Source organism: Corvus hawaiiensis, chromosome 6 (assembly GCF_020740725.1).
Source record: "Corvus hawaiiensis isolate bCorHaw1 chromosome 6, bCorHaw1.pri.cur, whole genome shotgun sequence".
NCBI classification, from domain to species: domain Eukaryota; kingdom Metazoa; phylum Chordata; class Aves; order Passeriformes; family Corvidae; genus Corvus; species Corvus hawaiiensis.
Genome location: NC_063218.1, coordinates 8,305,582 through 8,324,531, shown reverse-complemented (window position 1 = coordinate 8,324,531; position 18,950 = coordinate 8,305,582). Strand labels below are relative to the sequence as shown.

Sequence of the window (18,950 nt, the reverse complement as noted above, 5' to 3'; positions counted from 1 at the left end):
TTGTATCTGACACTTGCTTTCAGGCACAGCAACCCTTGAAGGCACACCAAGAACTGCAGGGGCAGTTCAGAACCTCACACGGCACTGGAGACAAAGCCCAGAGGACAGCTAAGTGCTAAGAACACGTGGCACCTGCTCCCAACAGGAATGCCCCCGCCCCACCGGCTGGAAAAACGCTCTGTGAGCCATCCCTTGTTTGGTTACAAAGGGGACGTGAGGGTGTAGTGTTTTTTAGGAAAATTAAGAGCAGGAGCAAAGCTGCAGCTTAGATATTAATAGCTGATACAGACAAAGCCTATGGATTGTGGTAAATGAGTATAATATTATTAGAAGATTCCAAATTCCAAACTGCAGACTCAGGCTCCCAAGCTGGGAGGAGACGATGCTGTGTAAGACAACGACCACTGAGCAATGATCATGAAGATCCCAAACTTTAACGTTATTATGGGTACTATTATTATTGTATAGGCAAAACTGCCCAGGAACTTCAGTGTTCACAGTCCCTCGCTGGAGGCACCCAGCTCAGGCTGCAGTGCTTCCCTAAAGGAATCCATCCTTCAGGGTTTGTGGAAACCTCATGTCCAACGCTGTTATGCTGCCTGGCATGTGTAAGTTCTGTACAGGTTTGTAAGGTGTCTAGTATTCCTACAGACAAGGGATGGGGAAGAGGGGGTGTGTGGAGAAGGAAAAAAGGTTCAAAAGCCCAGGGAAAATGTTACGTCTTTGTCAGTAAAAGACCAAAGGAAAGGTGGCAAGGTGCCATAGATTTTTTTTATGCTTTGGTTTTAAAACAGTCAAATACTGAAGGCTCCAAAATATAACTGGTTTAAATGCAAAACTGTGGCTTTTATTTCCAAACATACAATAAATAGGTCCACCACAACTAGCCTCTAACTTCATTTTACATGGAAGGATTTTAAAATTAGTTTGTGCATATTTAAAAATTAAACTTCCCTTTGCACATAATTCCAAACATAACCGAACTGCATTACACACCAGCTCATGGTCTTGGCACTGTGACACAAGCAACCAATCAGAAACAGAGCTCTGTAGCCAGGACTTGAACAAAAACTGCATTTCGAATTGTTGATAAAAGATCTACCAACAATTTAATATTTTTCTGCAGTATACAAAAAACTTTAGTATGTAAATGTTGAAAAGCAAGTTGTCTTCTCTTCTGTTTCTGTAGAGACTGCAAGGTAAGTGGATTTATTAAGTGTTCGCTATTTGCTATATGATACAATTTTCATACCAAAATATCTTTACTGCATAGTAACATTCCGTATTTTCAAATGCTAAAAGAGATTAGATGCAGTCTTTTTATTTTATCCCTCATCACTGAATTTAAAGACATTTTTAACCGCATCTCTGTTTCATCACAGTGCAGAAGGCCCTTAATATTTCAAGGATTTATTCAGTCATATTTTTAATACAAAAGTAGAGGCTGAGGAAAAGCCAGAGTAGTCTATACACAATGCACAATCTGTGTACATTCTGAAGCTGTACCTCTTCAAGAACTAGTTATACACTCTTCAAACAAATCCCTTTATCCAGCAATTCAAAATACTTTAGATCAGAAGTTTTATATTAGAATCAATACAATATATGCATATAAATACATTTATACCCTTCGGTTGCTAAACAACCCAGATGGCTGCGAGGATGACCTGAAATGGTTCTCCGTTGGCCTGGGATACCAAATTATGTCGGCAGCTAACTGTTAACCAAGAGAGTCACAGTAAGAAATGGATATCTCTGCACAAGGTAGGTGTGCCACAGCATCAGTTAAGACTAGAAATACCAGGTGACATCCTGGCCCCTTCAACAGGGCAGGATTTCAACTTTTGTGAGATGCAACACACAGGCAACATTTTTTCCCTCTGCCGACGCTCCGTTCATAAAAAGTCTCAGCAGAACAAAAACCCAAAAAATACAACAAACCAAAGCAAAGGTTTTAAAACTGCAAGTTTCCAAGACAGGTGCTGCAGCTTTCAAGAACAAAGTAAAAGTTTTATAATTAAAAAACAAGGAAAAAAAAATAACAAAACCCAAACCAAAAAGCAATGTGCAAGTGTGAAACTCAGAAGACGATAGCAGGGATCGATCTACACCTCGGTTCAGGCTGAAACACGGAACCCAAAATGCCTTATGGAAAAACAGTTCTCACTGCAAATCTCATCTCCAGCTGAGGAGGGTGTTTGTGTATCTGTATAAAAACACCCCTGCTCCACCCAAGACAGCCTGGGCAGCAGCTCGAGGGTTCCAAAGCCCAGGTGGTCCCAGCCCCTGGGAGGGACAGAGCCACCTGCACCGACTCCCCACAGCCCCAGAGGTGCTCCAGGGGCTGTCCCAGCAGTGGGCACTGCTGCAGCAAGACGTGTTCTCAGTGTGGCTTCTGAAAGGACGCAGAAATGTTGGCTCTCTGAGTATCCTCCAAAGGTGCTAGAGGTTTTAAGTTTGAAGCGTTTCTTCCCACAATGCCAGGTATACAAATGTGTATCTTTTTAAATAATATTGCACATAAAAATCATCTTAAAATTTGTAGTGAAAGCAGGGTTGAAGGACAGTGTTTTCCAAAAGAGAATAAAAAGCTACCTGTACATAGTAAGTTTTAATTTAAAGAACGCCAAGATTATTCAAAATCTAAGCACATAATACTGACAGAAAAACGTTAAATTGCACAATCTACATATAAATTAATTTGTAAATACTTAAAAGTTTTTAAACATTGAATAACCTCGATTTCACAAATCAGCTAGGTCACTGTCAAAGGATCAACTTACTGAGTTAGAAGTACTTTCCCCCAGAAAAAAACAGAAACAAAAAGATTTGCAGTCTCAGATGAAGCATTGGAAAGTTAAAGCATTTCAGCTCAGAGGTAGTGCTAAACACATCCAACTAGAAGTCCATTATATTTGAACTATGATGAAATAACGTAGTAAAATGTAGAAAGACTATAAAATTTACAAAAATAAATAGTTCTGAATGCTTTAGAAAATGCAAGAGACTTTGTTGGTACGTGTCTTGATCTGCTTTTCTGACCAAAAGAAAGCAAAGCGTGTCTCATTTTTAAAATATACCCATCTCTAGTAACGTGTCTGCAATCCACACAATCTAACTCTGCAACTTGACAGATGCCAGCTTGGCATAGACTCTGATATTAAAAATAAAGTGGAGGCTTTGTAAAAGATCACTTCATATGAAATTTGCTTTGCATGTAAATTCTTCTGTCAAATTAAAAATTGCACATAAAAAAGTTTATTGAAAGAGGCATGAGGGGTGATGAGGGTTATGTGCCCATTGTTCCACATACACCCTGGAAGGAAAATGATGATTGCACAGTTCTGATAAATAAATTTTTTTTTAAAAAATCTGCCACTTTTTTGGTTTATAAGTTTTGGAATTATTTAGAAAATCCTACTATGGACAAATTATTATTTAGTTTGCTTTTTAAAGAATTCTTTACAACTTTTCCAGTGGCTTTTATCCTGAAACCAAATGAAAGTGGCAGTTTAAAAGTATCTTTGGGTAAAACAAGTATCAGGATCCAACCAGAATTTCCATGATGTGGTCCAACTCACTCAGATCTGTTCTACATATCTGAATGTTGTTTGCTGAAGAAGAATTACAAGATGGAAAGGTTTTCAATGGTTCTTCTGTAGCAAGAGATGGTGATCTGGGTGGCATTAGTGGAGGGCAACAGAAGTCTGAATCATACATTGAAGTGTCAATATCTTCAAAAATGTCATCTATTGCCAAATCCTTCAAGTAACTGGTTGAATTTGAAATCTCAAAGGAACCAAACACGCATTCAGCTCCCTTCAAATCCTGTCTATCATCTTCTAGTTTCAGACCAGTATTTTCTGGAAACTTTGGCTGGTCATCTCCAGTAGGAACCAGACAAGTAGGTGGGCTGATATCTTCTACAAAGTCTAAATCCTTCAGAATAGATGAAATAGCAGATGACATGTCATCGTCTGAAACGATCAGCAGGCTGTTTTCAATGGGGTCTTCCACAGACCGCAGCTCACAACAGTGAGACTCTTGCTGACCAATACCAGAAGGCAACTGAAGGGCAATCCCAGGTGACTCCATCCCTGTGTAGCTGTGAGAAGCAGGAGCAATGCCAGGGCAGATATTCACTGGCTGCTGGTTACTCTCTTGCCTCATCTCCTCCTGGATCTGCCGCACGGTGTTGGCGATGAGGACAGAGCGGTGCAGGTTCGGCTCCACCAGCATTTTGTACGTCTGTAACTTGGTGAGGCACATGTTGAGCACCAGCTGCCTCTTGAGTGGGTATGGCAGACTTCGACTGGAATCAAAGGCACTCGAGAGACCAGCCATGTTCTCCTCATAGTCACTCAGCTTGCGCTTTAGGCCTCTCCCCAACATGAACCTGGAAGACAGAAATTATGAATAACCCCGGGCAGGCCCAAGAGACAGTTCTGAAAAGCTTGTAGTGTACGATGTATTGGTTAACTTAAGACTTTTGATGTCACAGAACATCAAGACACGGAATGAAATCCTACGCAATACTATTTCCATTGACAAGATACACTTTCCAGCTATACTGTTTAATGGTAACTTTTTTTCCTAAACAGAAGACACAGAAGAAATACACTAACTCTTTTTTTAAAAAGCTACGTACTTCTAAGTATATCTGACTGTCCACATGAAATAAAATAGATGCTTATATTAAGGATCAAACAACTATACAGAATATTTAATCACTTCCATTTTAACATTCATTCTTGGGTACATCAGGTAAGATTTCAAAGCTAGTTTACAACACCCATTTCGATCTCATTAAGGCATTCTAATGTCTTGCCCAGTGTCCCTGAGAACTCTCTATAGGAATGATTTTTCTCCTTTTTCTTTGGTGACCCAAAATTGTTTTATAGCAAGACCAACAGCAGGGCCTCCCATGGGATCCTTATATCCATTCCACAGCTTGGTAGTTTGGTTAAATGATAGGAGGAAATCTGGCTGGGCCACTGAGCTCACAGAAACACAATCACTGCTCGTGGCTGCTGGTTCACAACCTGCTACTGACCTAAGTAGCCTAAGCCATCAACTTCATACTAAGAACATCTGGCAGGAAGCTAACAAACAGCATTTTAAAGGTGACCAATTTTGGTAAACAGCTAGGAAAAAAAAATATAGAATTTAGTTGCATTCATTCTGCTTTGTGTGCTCTTGCACTGAAATACAGTAGGTCTAGAACAATGTAGTACAAAAACTGTACACACACACACATCTAAAATGTAAGTGATCCAAACAAATACCTGCTTGGATACTTTGCAATTACCATCCCAAGTGTGAAGTGTTTTACTAGGGACAACAAGCCCAATGCAATCACTCATATAAACTCAGAAAAGGAGTATACTGTGCCCAGAAACACTGCTAAAATCTCAGTTACACACATTCTAAAGTGTCTGTGAATACAGACACCTCAGTCCCAAACAACTAAAAAAAATTAAGCAATCATAAATTAGACACCAGTGGCAGATTAGGGTAGATCCTTCACACACAATGATCCAGACCCTGCGTGCCGCCGAGGGCCTCCCAACTTCCTTTTCATGTGAGCACTGGATACTGCCAGCAATAGCTCAGCTGATGGCCGCAGCTGCCAGCTGCTAGCCTGTTGCTAGACTTTTGGGGACAAGGAGAAGGCAGCAGGATTAAGCCTCTTTTACTTTCAGGATTTCTCCAGATTTGCAGGAAGCACGGCAGGGCTCCATGGCTACATCCATCTGCCCAGACAAGGCTGTTGGAGAACTCAGCTACTCTGGAGGAACAGAAAGCAAGCAAGCAGTGCATCCTCCTCAGCAAGACACACGAGAAAATAGACAGCAGCTACAGGAGTTTAACTGTCAGACTTCTCAATTGTACGCACTTTTTTTTTTGAAGGACATATCCGGATGAAATTCAACTTGTCCTATGACTGCATTTTTACTTAGGAGGGAGTAGTCTGGCCTATCTTCAGTTCACTAACATAGTCACTCTTGAAACAGCAACAAAGTTTAATTACTTGCAATTTTACCAGTGCTGCAATTTCTTAACTTTGGAACTCTGTTTTTCTCCAAAGTTTTCTGCTAAACTGCCACAGCACCAGCTGAATCTCTTTAAAAACCAGGTGTCTGGATGTGGTGTGCCTGTTCACCTGGGTCATCTTCCCACACTGATCACCTATTGCTCTCCCTCTCCAGCACCCCACTAACAGCCAGTACCGAGCACTCCATTACAACAAAATCAGAACAAATCTGGATACAAACTTCAGGCACAAAATATAATAATGAAGTATTCTGGGGAGGCAGTGTCTGTGTCAGGCATCCTCAGTCAAACTACTGAAAATACTGTCAATAACTGATAATTTTTGACACAATCTATGGAAAATCACAATTATGCAGGACAAGTAGACTGTTGCTAAATATACCAACCCTCATCATGAAGACAAGCATTTATGCAAATCATAAGACTCACAAAATTGTGAACTCTCCATTTTAAGTAGCATTTAAATGTTGTGTACTACCTAAGGCATTACCTCATAGCATCACTATAAGAACAAAAATTATGCATCAAAAAGGCTATTCCTTCACTAAGCACCATCATTCCCATGTACTGCCCACTAGTGGGGTTTTTCTGTTTGTTTTGTTTTTATTTTTTTTTCTCTCAATTAATTAAACAGACCAAAATTTACACCCATAAGGGAATGAAGTTATGACCACACAGGAAACAGCAATTCTGACATTTCATACATTCAGAATGTTTGATTTTGATAATTTACTGCTTTTAGTATTTTTTTGAAATATACATTTACACTTTGTTAGGCACACAGGACATACTATTCTTATCTCTTTGAATTATATAAATAACAATAATTCCTAACATCTCAAAAATGTGCTAGTATTTAAATTCTGTAAGCAAGCTTAAAGAGCAAGCAGACTATGATATGCAAGGATGTATAATTTCACAGGAACAACTTAAAATGACATGTTTTACTTTTCAATTCAAACAGTAGTCTAGTTAGACTAAATACTTCATGCTCATATAGGCAGACACCCTTCTTTTCATTCCTTAAATTTCCTTCATAAAATTTGTCCCAGAGCATTTAAGAAATAAGTAACAATGCTCCAGCACGATAGCGCTTGACTATAAAAATGAAGTGCAAGAAACACTATTTGCTCCAACTTCAAAATGTTTCTACTTAATGTACTCCCCACTCTCAAGATGTTTTTTAAAATACACAAACATAGTACTACCTTACATTTTAGAAACTCTAGCTAAATTTGATTTTTTTTTCCTAACAGGAAGGATCCCTAACTCTTCCTCCAGGAGCTAGATGACTTCAAAGGTTACACAAAAATTTGGAAAAGGCTAATAAAAACCAGAGTACCATTGGTACAGGGGATTTAAAAATTACTAGTGTCATGGTTGCTACAGGAGACATTAAATTTCAGTTCTTGTCAAACACACTCAGCTGCTGACCTACAAAAGACACAAAGCCCCTTTGTTACCAGCTAATCTACATTTTATCAGGCGTTTTGCTTTACTTTCTAACACAAGAATTTCTGACGGGATCAGATCCTTAACAAACTATTGTGTATTTTCTGAGTAGCTTGTTCTTCTGTAGTGCTGCGTATCGACATCTCACCCCAAACCCAAAATTCAGTCAGATGCTCTCTTTCGCAGCATTACTTTGCAGCAGAAGATGCTGATGGCATTATTTAATTATGCAATGCTTACTCTAATTTTTGGTAGCAGGGCAAACGAGCAGCTGTGCACACACGAACCCCCAGAGCCCAGACGAGGAGCAGTGTCAGCCCTTCCATCAGCTGACACGAGGGCACAGCCAGCTCAGAGGAGCACAATCTGGGCACACTAAAGCACAATGAATCTCCAGAAACTGCACTCTCCTTATTCCAACCTAATTCCAGGAACCTACTCAGATCTCAAAAAATTGGATCAAGTAGCAGGATTTTGGGATGTGCCAATCTGATAACTCTATAGTTTGTAAGTAAATAAACTGAATAAAAATTAAAGTTTATGCCAACTTCAAATGTGAGGTCTGTACATAGCTGTTCAATTAAAAAAGGAGCAAGCTCTAAGTCACCCTCTTCTTGAACTTGAAAAAGTTCCACAACAAATTTTTTTTTTTCGTTCAGATGACCTATTTTAGAATCTTTTGTCATGAAAAAAACAGGAACAATGAGGAACAACACATCTCAATTTTTTTTTCTGGCATTTTCTCATTCTCTCTCATTATAGTAATGCAAACTGAGCCACAGGCTGTTTATGGCAGAATGCTTTTTAAATTAATTTTTCAGATATAGAGAAAAGAAAGCAAAGTGAACTCAATATTTGGGAGTACCAAACTCTCTATTCACATGACTGAACTACAGTCGAGGCTACAGAGAAATTCTGCCCTGACAGCATGTTCCTCAGTTCCTTCCAGTCCTCCATGGAGGACATTTCATAGCAACTCCTCCCTGCTAAGATGGGAAGAAGCATCCAAGCACTGTAATCCTACACCATACCAGGGTTTGAAAAAACTTGGGAGGGAAGAGGCACATCCCTGGTTGGCAAATCCACACAATACCAAACAAACAGGCCTGGTCAGGGTGCAGCTACTCAGAAGAAACATTCCAGGCTACCAAGAAAAATTCACATTGCAACGTGTTGAGGACAATACAGGGCCCGTGCCACCATTTCAGCTCCATCTGTCACAGGGTCTGACAGTGCAGCTGTCACTGACACATGGTTGGGAAGTACAGCTGGGAACACTCTCAAGGAATAATGCAACATGTGAAAACCCTCAATTACTTCTATCTGGGCAAACTACTACTTAAAAACTTTTTTGGAAGATGAGGGAGAAGAACTGAAGAGCAAAGTTAAACAATGTTTAGAACTCAGGACCTCACAGAGCTTTAATTTTCAGCAGAGAAGAGCTTCACAAATAATGAGTGTATCAAACACAACTGCCATGGTTAGTATTGTCTGAACATGAACTTTCCATGCACAAAACAAGCACTGTAATCAACTACACAACAGTTATTTATTTACCATTAAATATGTTTAAATAGCAAGATAATCAATAAAGTACTTGGCCTTCACTATGCAGGTAAATATAATTTAATTCATAGTGGTTCCTTTTGGCTTTTCTTTTTAGAATATTATTGAATTCAGACTTGCTTGATCCTTTCTGTACAGCCACATTGTTGCATTTTTCAGTCCACGACTGTCTCAAAGTGAAATATTACTTTTTCTTACAGGACAAAAATACCAGCTTTGCAGATGTGTAAGCATCTCATGAGTGAAAGCTGCCTGTCCAGTTTGCAGTAATGCAACTTACGTATTAAAATCAAAATTAGAGACTCCTTGCTATTGTAATTTGGGCAATTCCCTTGCAAAGTCTCCTTTGTCTCACAACTGTAGAAACCATATAAGAGTAAAGACAGACAGAAGTCTCTCTGGGCTGTAGACTTGTGCTAGTGACTGACCAAAGATGGCTGATAAGCTGGTGTCCTGCCCTCCCCTCTCTTCCACGGACACATCTCACAAGCACACATCTATCTGCAGGAAGTGCAAAGGAAGACAAACATCCCACAGTTACGGCTGTTTCCCAGAATTATTTGATGTATGCTGCACACTATTTCTGATTATAATGCTTCCCCTACCTGACACACATTTTAGCTTAGGCAACACAACTTCATGAATAGTTTTAATTAAGTGCTGGACTGGCTATTGGCTTATATTTCATGTAGAAGAAAGTGCACAAGAAAATGGAAAGGCTGAAGGTGCAGTTAACAGACACAGCACAAATCCCCTCCTCCCATCTGGGCTTAGGGCTGATCACTTGGACATGCCTTACATAACACCATAAGCTGTCAGACCACACAGAACAGTGCCTCTGATCTGGGGTCCCCAGCAAGCGCTGGAGATCCCCACACAGCATCTCAGCTGTTACCAAAAGCAAGTGAGGGAAGGACTAAATGCTTTAGGAAACACCAAAGTAAAAAGCCATTTGGACCTGAAGACACTTTCAAATATACAAAAATGTGTTTAAGTCCATTGGCACCCCACCCCCCCTCTCAGCCCTGCCCCAGTTTAGCCAAGATGAGTAACTGCTGGAGAAGGCACAAGTGACTAAAAGTGTGCATAAAGGGAGGAGAGCAGTCCTACAGGCTTACTCCCATACCTAAACTCCTATGCAACAACTTCTTCACAGGAGTCAGAAATCACCAGAAAACAGCAGGTCAAAGAAAGGAGACTTAATGTCAACTTTTTAGTCAACAAATCTTGACCTATAACACACCCAAGTCTGGTACAAAGTAACTGGAACACAGAACCAAGATATGCTACTGTTCAGACTCAAGAAACCCCAACAAAAACAACAAACAAACCCAAAACCAAAAACAGACACACACACCCCAATCCTGAAAACAAAACAGAGAAAGAATCCCACACCTAAGGATTTCCCCACATTTTGAAAGAAAGATTAGCCTGAATAGCATTCATTAGGTATAGGAAAGGAACAAGAGGAAGACTGAGTTTAGCAGAGAATTGTTCTGGAATTAATAACCTTCCCAGTGTAATTCACTATGTGTGGAAGTAGAGAATAAAACTGCATCATACACAAATATTGTAGGAGCTGAAATGATGTTTAGGAAGCACTTGGAAGTTTTACCTTGATTTAGAAGTTAGTTTGAAACCCCCCACAACACCCTGCTTATGTTATGTCTAACTGGATCTGGAAAATTCCTGCACTTAAGGACATCTTTCTAAGTTCCTTACTCCCATTTCATTTCACAAAGCACTGATAAGAGCTTTCCTTTACAAACTATGGCAGCTAAGTTTCAGAGCATGACATTTCACTCTGGAGAAGGAACTCCTCTGTTAGGATCTGTACCTTCCACAGCTAAAACAAATAGATCCAGGCTGTTCCCAAGAGTAAATGAACCACATTCTTAGCAGCTGATATCTAACGCTAGAGTATAAGGGAGAGCTGCTGAGGCAGCTCCAGTGTTCCAGTGCTCAGTAGAGAAACTTTCATCCTTAAAAAACCCCAAACTAAACCACTATCACTCTTGTCTGTCACTTGTGTATCTCATTCCACATTTACTAACAAAGCTCACATATATATTTTCATGACAATGTGTTTAGCAAAGTTTTTTCCAGGAATTTTGGGTGGATTTTTTTTTTTTAGTGGAACAAGGGCCTGGAATAATTTAAACTAAGGATCAATAGTAGCTGGCAAAAGCTAATACATGATCAAGAGTTACTAAACCTAGAAACTCCCATAGTAAAGCAAAACTATAATTAAATGAGACTATAAAGCACTCATAAAGGAAACAACAAGAATCAAACCACCACGGTTCCACCAAAGCATCTCACTGGAGAGACAAAGGATCAACAGATCTGCAAATGCAATGACACACCTCTTCACAGCTTGCTCTAGTCAACTGAACAGTTCTCAATCCATTTTCCTTACCCTGCTTGCTTCAAATAGAGATACTGGATGCATTCACCTACATAACACTGACACGTGTTTTAAGAGTTACAGTGATCTAAAAGATCCACTAATAAAGGAACTTATAGCTTATTAAATATTAGAAACTGGCACGCCCATACTTTAACAGAAAAAAATGGACCATTAACACTAAAAGCAAACAAGAAAAAAAGCTCTTCTCCTGATAGAGGACTGTGCATTTATTCTTTCAGTTACCAAATCAGAAATCACTGAATTTTCTCTTGTAGCACACAACTTTACTTCAGTATCCCAAGGGCCACCTTCTCACACGACAAGATTGTAACACTCAATTTTAGCAGCTGAACAGTGAATTTCACTGTAAGATTTAAGCCTCAGTTAACCAATTTCCAAGAAAAATGGGATCTTACAGCAATATGCTTTGTTGCATTGTAATAATTCCCCCTTATAAAAAATGGTAATGGAAATTCAGAATGCTCAAGCCAAAGAGTTTATACTATCCAGTAAGTCTAAGCACCTCACTTTATATTACATATCCCGTTTTTAAAAGACATATCTCAGTTTACCATTCTAATCCACAAATAACATCTGCAGCCCATTATCAGAACGTGCCCTATGCCCAAAAGATACAATTTCATAAAAACATGCAAGTACTTACCCTTAGAAAACAGAAAGGAGTCCAGGCAGGAAGATTCTGGATTTTGCATAAAGCGTGGTCATCCAAGAGTCTTGAACTATCCCAGAGGCCAAGCCATCCACCGAGGTAGGATGAGGCGACTTAAGAGGAAAAACAAAACCAAACCAGAGTACTTAATTACTATGTGGTGGTTTTTATTTTTTTAAACCAGAAGTATTAAGCACACAATTCAATACAACTTTTTAAATCATTTGTGCTAAATTCTATTAAAACAGATAAACATGGGTAAAACCCCCTAAAGTTCATGAATACACTGAAATAAGAGGACTGAACAGTTTCACCTGGGAACACATAAAATGAGGAAATTATCTTTCATAAATTACAGAATGCTGATCCTCTAACTTTTAGGCTTTAGGATAAGGATTTGCACTGATATTTCTTCAGGTTATCAAACACTAATTTACAATTGTATTCATCTCCAAAATCACAAAATTAGGAGAGAGAATACAATGCACTGTGAAGAACTACATTTCAGAATTATCTCCTAACACTTACAGGCTGCAAAAGCAGTTAAGATTTTAATTTAATTTCCCAACATTCCTCTATTTCAGCATATACAAAACCAGCATGAGAAGATATGTGACAAGGTGTCCTATGATTGTGTCTAATATTCCGTGTGGCACCATTTCCATCAAAACCCTAATATAATCATGGATTAACTCAAGGCATTGGAAACTGGGAAATATGAAAAGGCTGAAGTGACAGTAAACTATGCACTAGGCTAGGAGATGTGGAGGGAATTGCATGATCCATGCTCTTGAGGTCTCACCTCCACCTGGAGAATCAAATAGTTGTGAATTCCAAGAATTAAAGCCCTTGCAGGGGCTAACAGCCTGCAGCCAGGATTGGATGTGACATGCCTGTTTGTGCACATCACACACACAGACACCTGACCCAGCTATGGCAAACTGCCTCACAAATGCACCACAGGAGCAAGGATCAGTACTATCCAGATAAACACAGTCCTTCATGATCAAAAATCAAGAGTTCATACATTATTTCACGAATCTTAAAATAATACATAGTGAAAGGCAGTCTTACATTCAGACAGACGGGCAAGTAAACGCCTACAGTGCATCTTACATAGCAACTCATAGCCTGATGCTACCAAAGGGCTCCTCCGCTTACAGAAGCTTGGAACTGTAAAGATGCAGCAAAACAGCAGTAAAATGCCCGTGACCTAAGCAAGCCAAACCTAACCCACAGCAACAAACACATTAACATCTCCCTCCTCCTCCTCCTAAAAGCTGACTTCTTCCCCAGTATAAGGAAATCCACGCTATCTGTAAATAATAATAATTTTTAAAAAAGCCCCAAACAAAGAGACAAACGAAGATTCATAACCTATTTGCTCTGAAACCGCGGACTTCAGATGGTCACTATTGAGGTTCATTAAAGTGTACTGGCTAGGTCACAGACAGAGGTGTGCAGTCACTGCATTTTCTATTCACTGAATATAAAAACACATGTTTTAGAATTTTAGGGTTTTTTTAACGCTAAAACAACTTCACAAAGCTAACAAGCATACTAAAATGTTGAGAAGTTTTAGATTTTAGCACCTTAGTTAAGAAACCCCAAACCCAACAAAATTAGAACCACTGGATAAAAAAATAGTACTGTTACTTGTATTTTAGAAGTCCAATATTTTGCTAGAAGGAGATCAAGTCAAGAAGTTTTCAAATTTAATTTCTTTATTATATACTTCAAAGGATTCCTGCAGAAGTAACTGTGGAAGTTGTGACTTTTGCCCTGTATGATTTCACACTGGGATGAGTGTCAGGAAGAAGTACAGAGGTAAGGTTATTAGGTTTAGTTTTTACAATCTGTTAGGAAAAAAAAAGACAACTATAGAAGACACAGAGTAGCTGTACATCACTATGAATTGTATGTCTAGTGGATTACTTTTTGTTTCTTCATAAATGCACCCCATTTAGGACCTGTTTAGGGGTAACTTTAGAATTTTGAGATTACAGCATCATTTCAATGTTAATGGTATTTCCCCCATTGCAGCTAAATGCCTGAACGACAGAATTTTAGCCACATCAAAAATAAAGTGGAAAATTACTGCGTAACGCTCCTACCCATGCTTTTAGAAACTAGCATTCCAACACAGTTTGAAAAATTCCAGGCCTAACTAGGGCAGAAATTATTAACTGTACCTATCTGCGAGCTTAATCCGCAATATGCATAAAAGAGACCAATTTTATGCTCCTCCACTCCTATCCACCTGCTGGTAGCCCAGACTAACGCGCATTTACTGAGCCAAACAAAACCTGCTGTTAAAAATGTAACTGCAGCATATACATAAGTCGCAACTACCAAGGGGCAGCGATCAGGAGTGCCAGGATGGAAACGCTGGGATTCAGGGAAAGCCCTTTCCTGCCGCCCTCCCGCAGCCGCTCCCACGGCTCCTGCCACCATTTGGCCTTTGTGGAAGGAGTGTCGGTGCTTCCCGCCGGCGTCCCGCCTCCCCCCCCCTCACAGCGGCCGTGGGCAGCAGTAACCAGAGACAACCTTGGGCTTCCCGAGCTGCGAAAAGTTACACTCCTCCCCCTTCCTCCGCCCGGCTCGCTCAGACCCCGGCCGGGCTAATTATAACTGCGCGAACAACTTCCACCGCCGGCCGCGCTCCGGGCGCTCCCCCCGCGCCCAGCCCAGCTCTCCGGGGCCGCCGTGCCCGCACCCCGGCCTCGCTGTGCCCCCCGCACCCAGCTCAGCTTCCCGGGACCGCCGTCCCTCCGCACCGCGCCGCGCAACCCCGGGGCCCGCCGTCCGCTCCACCTGTCCCTGCTGTCCCCTCCTCTCCCACCGCACCACCGGGTGGCCCCTCACCCCTCACCGGCAGAGCCCCCCCCCGCCCCGTCGGGGCTCCCGCCGCGCCCGCCTTGGCCTCTCGCCGTGCCCGGCCGTCACCCCGCGCCCGCCGCTGCCCTCCCCCTGCCCCCGGTTCTCAGCCCCGCGCCCTCCCGCCGCCTCCCGCCGTCTTCCGACCGGCGCCCCACCTGGGAGCAGAGGAACCCCCGTTCCTTCGCAGCCGGCCGAGCTCCCTCCCTTCGGCGGGGCTGGGACTCCGGCCGGGAGGAGGCGGAGGCAGCGCCACCCCCGCCGGGCCCCGGCAGCCTCCGCTCCGCCCTTCCCTCCGCCCGCGGCTCCCGCGGCGGGGCGCGCGGGGGCGCTGCGTGCGGCGCGCGCGCCAGCTGCCCGCCCTCCCATTGGCCGGCGGCCCTTTCAACCTGCCCGGCAACCATTTTCTGACTGGCGGGCGAGCCCGGGGGGCGGGGCTACGGCCGGCCCCGCGGTGCCGCCCAATGAGAGAGCCGGGAGCGCCGGGGGGGCGGGGCCGCGCGCCGGCCTGGCCCAATGGGGACATGGGCGCCGCCGAGTCCCGCGGCCCCCGGTGCGGCGCTCCGGGGCTGGCCCCGCCCGTGCTGGCGGCGGTGGCGGAGCGGCCGGGCCGGGCTGGGCTGCGCTCGGCACCGCACTGCTCCGCACTGCTCCGCCCGCCGCTGCTGCTGCCGCCGCCGCACCTTGCACCTTGAAACCTCCGCGGAGCCACTGGCCAGCCCGGACCCAAGCCCAGAGCCACCACCCCCCGCCTTTTTTTTTTTTTTTTTGTATAAGCTCGCAGTCCGTCTGTGACCAAAACTACCAAATTTCAGTAAAAAGGCACGCCCAGGGCCTCCACAGAGCAGCGTTCTTACAACGCCCAGTGCCAGGGCTGTTGGGAAACGAGGCGCGCACGTCTCCCGACCAGCCCTAGAGCTACGTCAAACATTGCACAATTCTACTATGAATATTCACTTGATTTTTTTTTTTTTTTTCCAAAGATGAAGTGGTTTTAGCCATGCTCAAACCTCGTATTTGCTTTTCACGGGGATTTGCGTAATCAAGTTACATTGGCACGAGTGTTTGTACAAACCAGATTTCAAAATCTGACATTGAAGTATTTGCAAAGATTGATTTTGAGCTTTTGTGGAACCCTGCCATGGGTTGGTTACCTCATGCATCCCCAAAAAGCTGCTTGATCTAAACCTGTCTCTGAAAGAGCCAATCTCTAGGACAGTAAAACCAAACAAAACTCAAGGACATTTGCACATAGGTTCCTACACTGAAGGCGAGCACAGACCAAGTTCACACACAAGGTTCCATGTGAATCTCATAAATACTACGGAAACATTTGCAATTGTCTGGTGGAGATACACTACAACTTCGATGAAAGGTCAGATGCTTTTTGTGATTATTCAGCAAAGGAATAAACCCTCAGGTCCAACAGATTTTTTTAAACCCTCAGGTCCAACAGATTTTAACCCTTGTGTCTCCTGATGGGCACTTCTGAAGGGGTAGGAGTGTCCAAGGCCTGACCCAAATGCAGGGGTGAAGAGAGTGAGACAGAAAGCCAGAGCTGACCCCTGCGGGTCCCTCACTGAGGGCAAAGGGATCGTCTCTCCAGGCCACATCTCTCCTGCAGCATGGTGCCCCCCATTCCTCAGCCACAGCTGTGCTCTGACCTCACTGCTGGGGGTCACAGAGCACAGAAGGGGAGTGAGTGCTGCCGTGAGAAGCACTAATGAATCCTTTTTGACACGCTGCCGGAGCTGTGTCACCTCCCCAAATGGCTGAGGGGTGACACCCCGACCCTCATGGTCCATCTGCTGCACCAAGTCTAAGTGCAGGACTAGTGTCAGCACTGAGGAGGAGGAGTGGACCAAACATCTCCCCCATACCCCTTCCCTTCCCACCACACCCTGTGGCTTCAGTGGAGGAGTAACTCTGAGATGTTCAGGATTCTTCTGTCTGCTAAAGTCAGCCAGACAACCAGGAGTATTGCACCAGGACCGACCCCTGCCATATGCTTGGGATTATCTCCAAGGAATAGACACAGGATAGGCGTACAAAGGTAGCTGGTGCAGAAGGGACAGATCTGGAATCATTATGTCTAATACGGAATATAAAGGGGCAGTTTAACTAGTAGTACCACCAAGGTGTCCTCATAGCTTGAGCAAAGACTAGGCTTTGCAGACTTGACTCCCGCTGGCCAAAAGTCTGTGACCTCTGGGCAGCCCTGCAGCACAAGTACAGTCCTGGACAATTCTCCCTCTACAGCTCAAGGCAATCCTTGAGGCTCTGGTACAGCCATTGTCCTCCAGTCCAGCAGACCTCCCAGAAAGACACCAACACTGGTCATCCTGCTCTCCTCGCTCTCTCTTAAGTGATTAACCTAAGGTAGTCAGCTGGTCTGTAACCAATTTTTGTTCTGTGCAATAGAAAAGGGTGAATGTGCCTTCTATAGCAGGTGTTTCTAGAAAGGTCGGTTGTTTTAAGCATGCTCTGACAAAAGCTACAGAAGAAAAGAACCTGGAGTTATTTAAATGCATGCATCAGAATTTTGGATTCATGGCTTAACGCTTGAAGAAGTTAATAGAAATGACAAAAAAGTTGGTGATTATTTGCAAAGGGTTTGGTCACTTTTTTGCCTATGTTAACAGTGGGATTCACATAAAAGGACTGGAACCTTGTTTAGCTTGGCAATAGTTAATGTCTCATGTTCTAGAGGAACCATGCTTGTCTCACATGGTGAAGAATTCAGGGGGCTGAGTGAGCTCACATGTAAGGTCTTTCTTGAGAAAAAAATTCCTTTAAAAGGCCCTTATGTTCTCAAATCAGGTCATGTTCTAGGAGTCTAATGCTCTCCCATTTTGACTTGAACTAAGTTTGAGGCAAAAAGAGGATTGCATATGATTTTTTAATGATTTAAACATGCCCTTTCAGTATGACTATACTCACTGCAGCAGGCCAGGATGCCATTCTCACGAGCAGCATATTTGATTTTACAGCAAATTTCACATAAACCAGGAAAAAATACAACCCCCAAGCCAATCAAGGTGTCTATATAACTAATCTGAAAGGAACGCCGGAGGTTTGCTACTCTTCTTACCTTCATACTAGGCATCTGTTGAAAAACACGGTTCCAGGAACACAGGAACTAGTGAAGACTGCTTTCCTATGGATTTATGCCTGTGATTAATTACCTCTGCATCCAAGGTAGGAGCTCTAATTGAAGCTGGTCTCATGCCTGGAAACTTATGTCTCTCCCTTATCAGGATTACTGGATATCAGTACAGAAGGCTGTTTTCTTCTGATATCTCCACACTTAGAAAAATTCTAAAAATGTAGTGACTCTGAGATCTGCCAGATTTGATTGAAATGAATTAGCTGTTCTAAAGCTGAATGGCAGAATGATCCTGTATTGCCGTACTTCCATAGGGAAGTGAGAAAGGCACAGCACGCTGCACTAAAGCCTGGTTAGTTTTACAACCTCTGTTTGGTGGTAAAGTCTACGCTTACTCAAGTTTTTTAGAAAAAGCCATGACACAAGATGGTTATTACAAAACCTAACAACACCTTGTTGAATATTTCTCAGAGTAGGAAATCAGCCATTGTTCTCTTTTGTCAAAAGAACCACAATTTACAAGTAAAAGCACTTTCACTCTATACCTTTCGAACAAAGCAGAGACACAAAAGCAAACGATGGTACTGAGCTTCAATTTGAACAATTAACCATTCAACAACTTTGTCTTAAACTTCAGTCAGCTCACTGGACACAAAATAATCCCAACACCCAGTACTTTTCATATCTAGCCTTTTTCTCAGTAATGATTTTAAACACAGAGAAGTTAATTTGTTACAAGTACTATGGTTTTTTTCCTTTAAGTATTAAACTCCTTTGGTTTTTGTGTTTGTTTCTTATCAACATACCTGCTCTTC

The 18,950-nt window shown here is 42.5% G+C and overlaps 1 protein-coding gene across 9 annotated transcripts; it reads right to left on the bottom strand.

Annotated features, from left to right (window-relative positions):
* Positions 1 to 825: 825 nt before the first annotated feature.
* LOC125327727 (SERTA domain-containing protein 2-like) lies at positions 826 to 15,295 on the bottom strand. 9 transcript variants are annotated; one of them, XM_048307546.1, is made up of 6 exons: positions 15,188 to 15,295; positions 13,809 to 14,008; positions 13,530 to 13,635; positions 13,227 to 13,325; positions 12,147 to 12,265; positions 826 to 4,396 (listed from the first exon to the last, which is right to left on the bottom strand). In XM_048307546.1, exon 6 carries the CDS (start codon positions 4,390 to 4,392, stop codon positions 3,541 to 3,543), a length of 852 nt encoding a protein of 283 aa, XP_048163503.1. In that variant the 5' UTR covers positions 4,393 to 4,396; positions 12,147 to 12,265; positions 13,227 to 13,325; positions 13,530 to 13,635; positions 13,809 to 14,008; positions 15,188 to 15,295; the 3' UTR covers positions 826 to 3,540. The 9 variants fall into 9 exon arrangements, with proteins under 9 accessions (XP_048163503.1, XP_048163504.1, XP_048163507.1 ...); XM_048307547.1 differs by having other exon boundaries at positions 13,809 to 13,949; XM_048307550.1 differs by lacking the exons at positions 13,530 to 13,635; positions 13,809 to 14,008.
* Between the last annotated feature and the right edge of the window lie 3,655 nt (positions 15,296 to 18,950).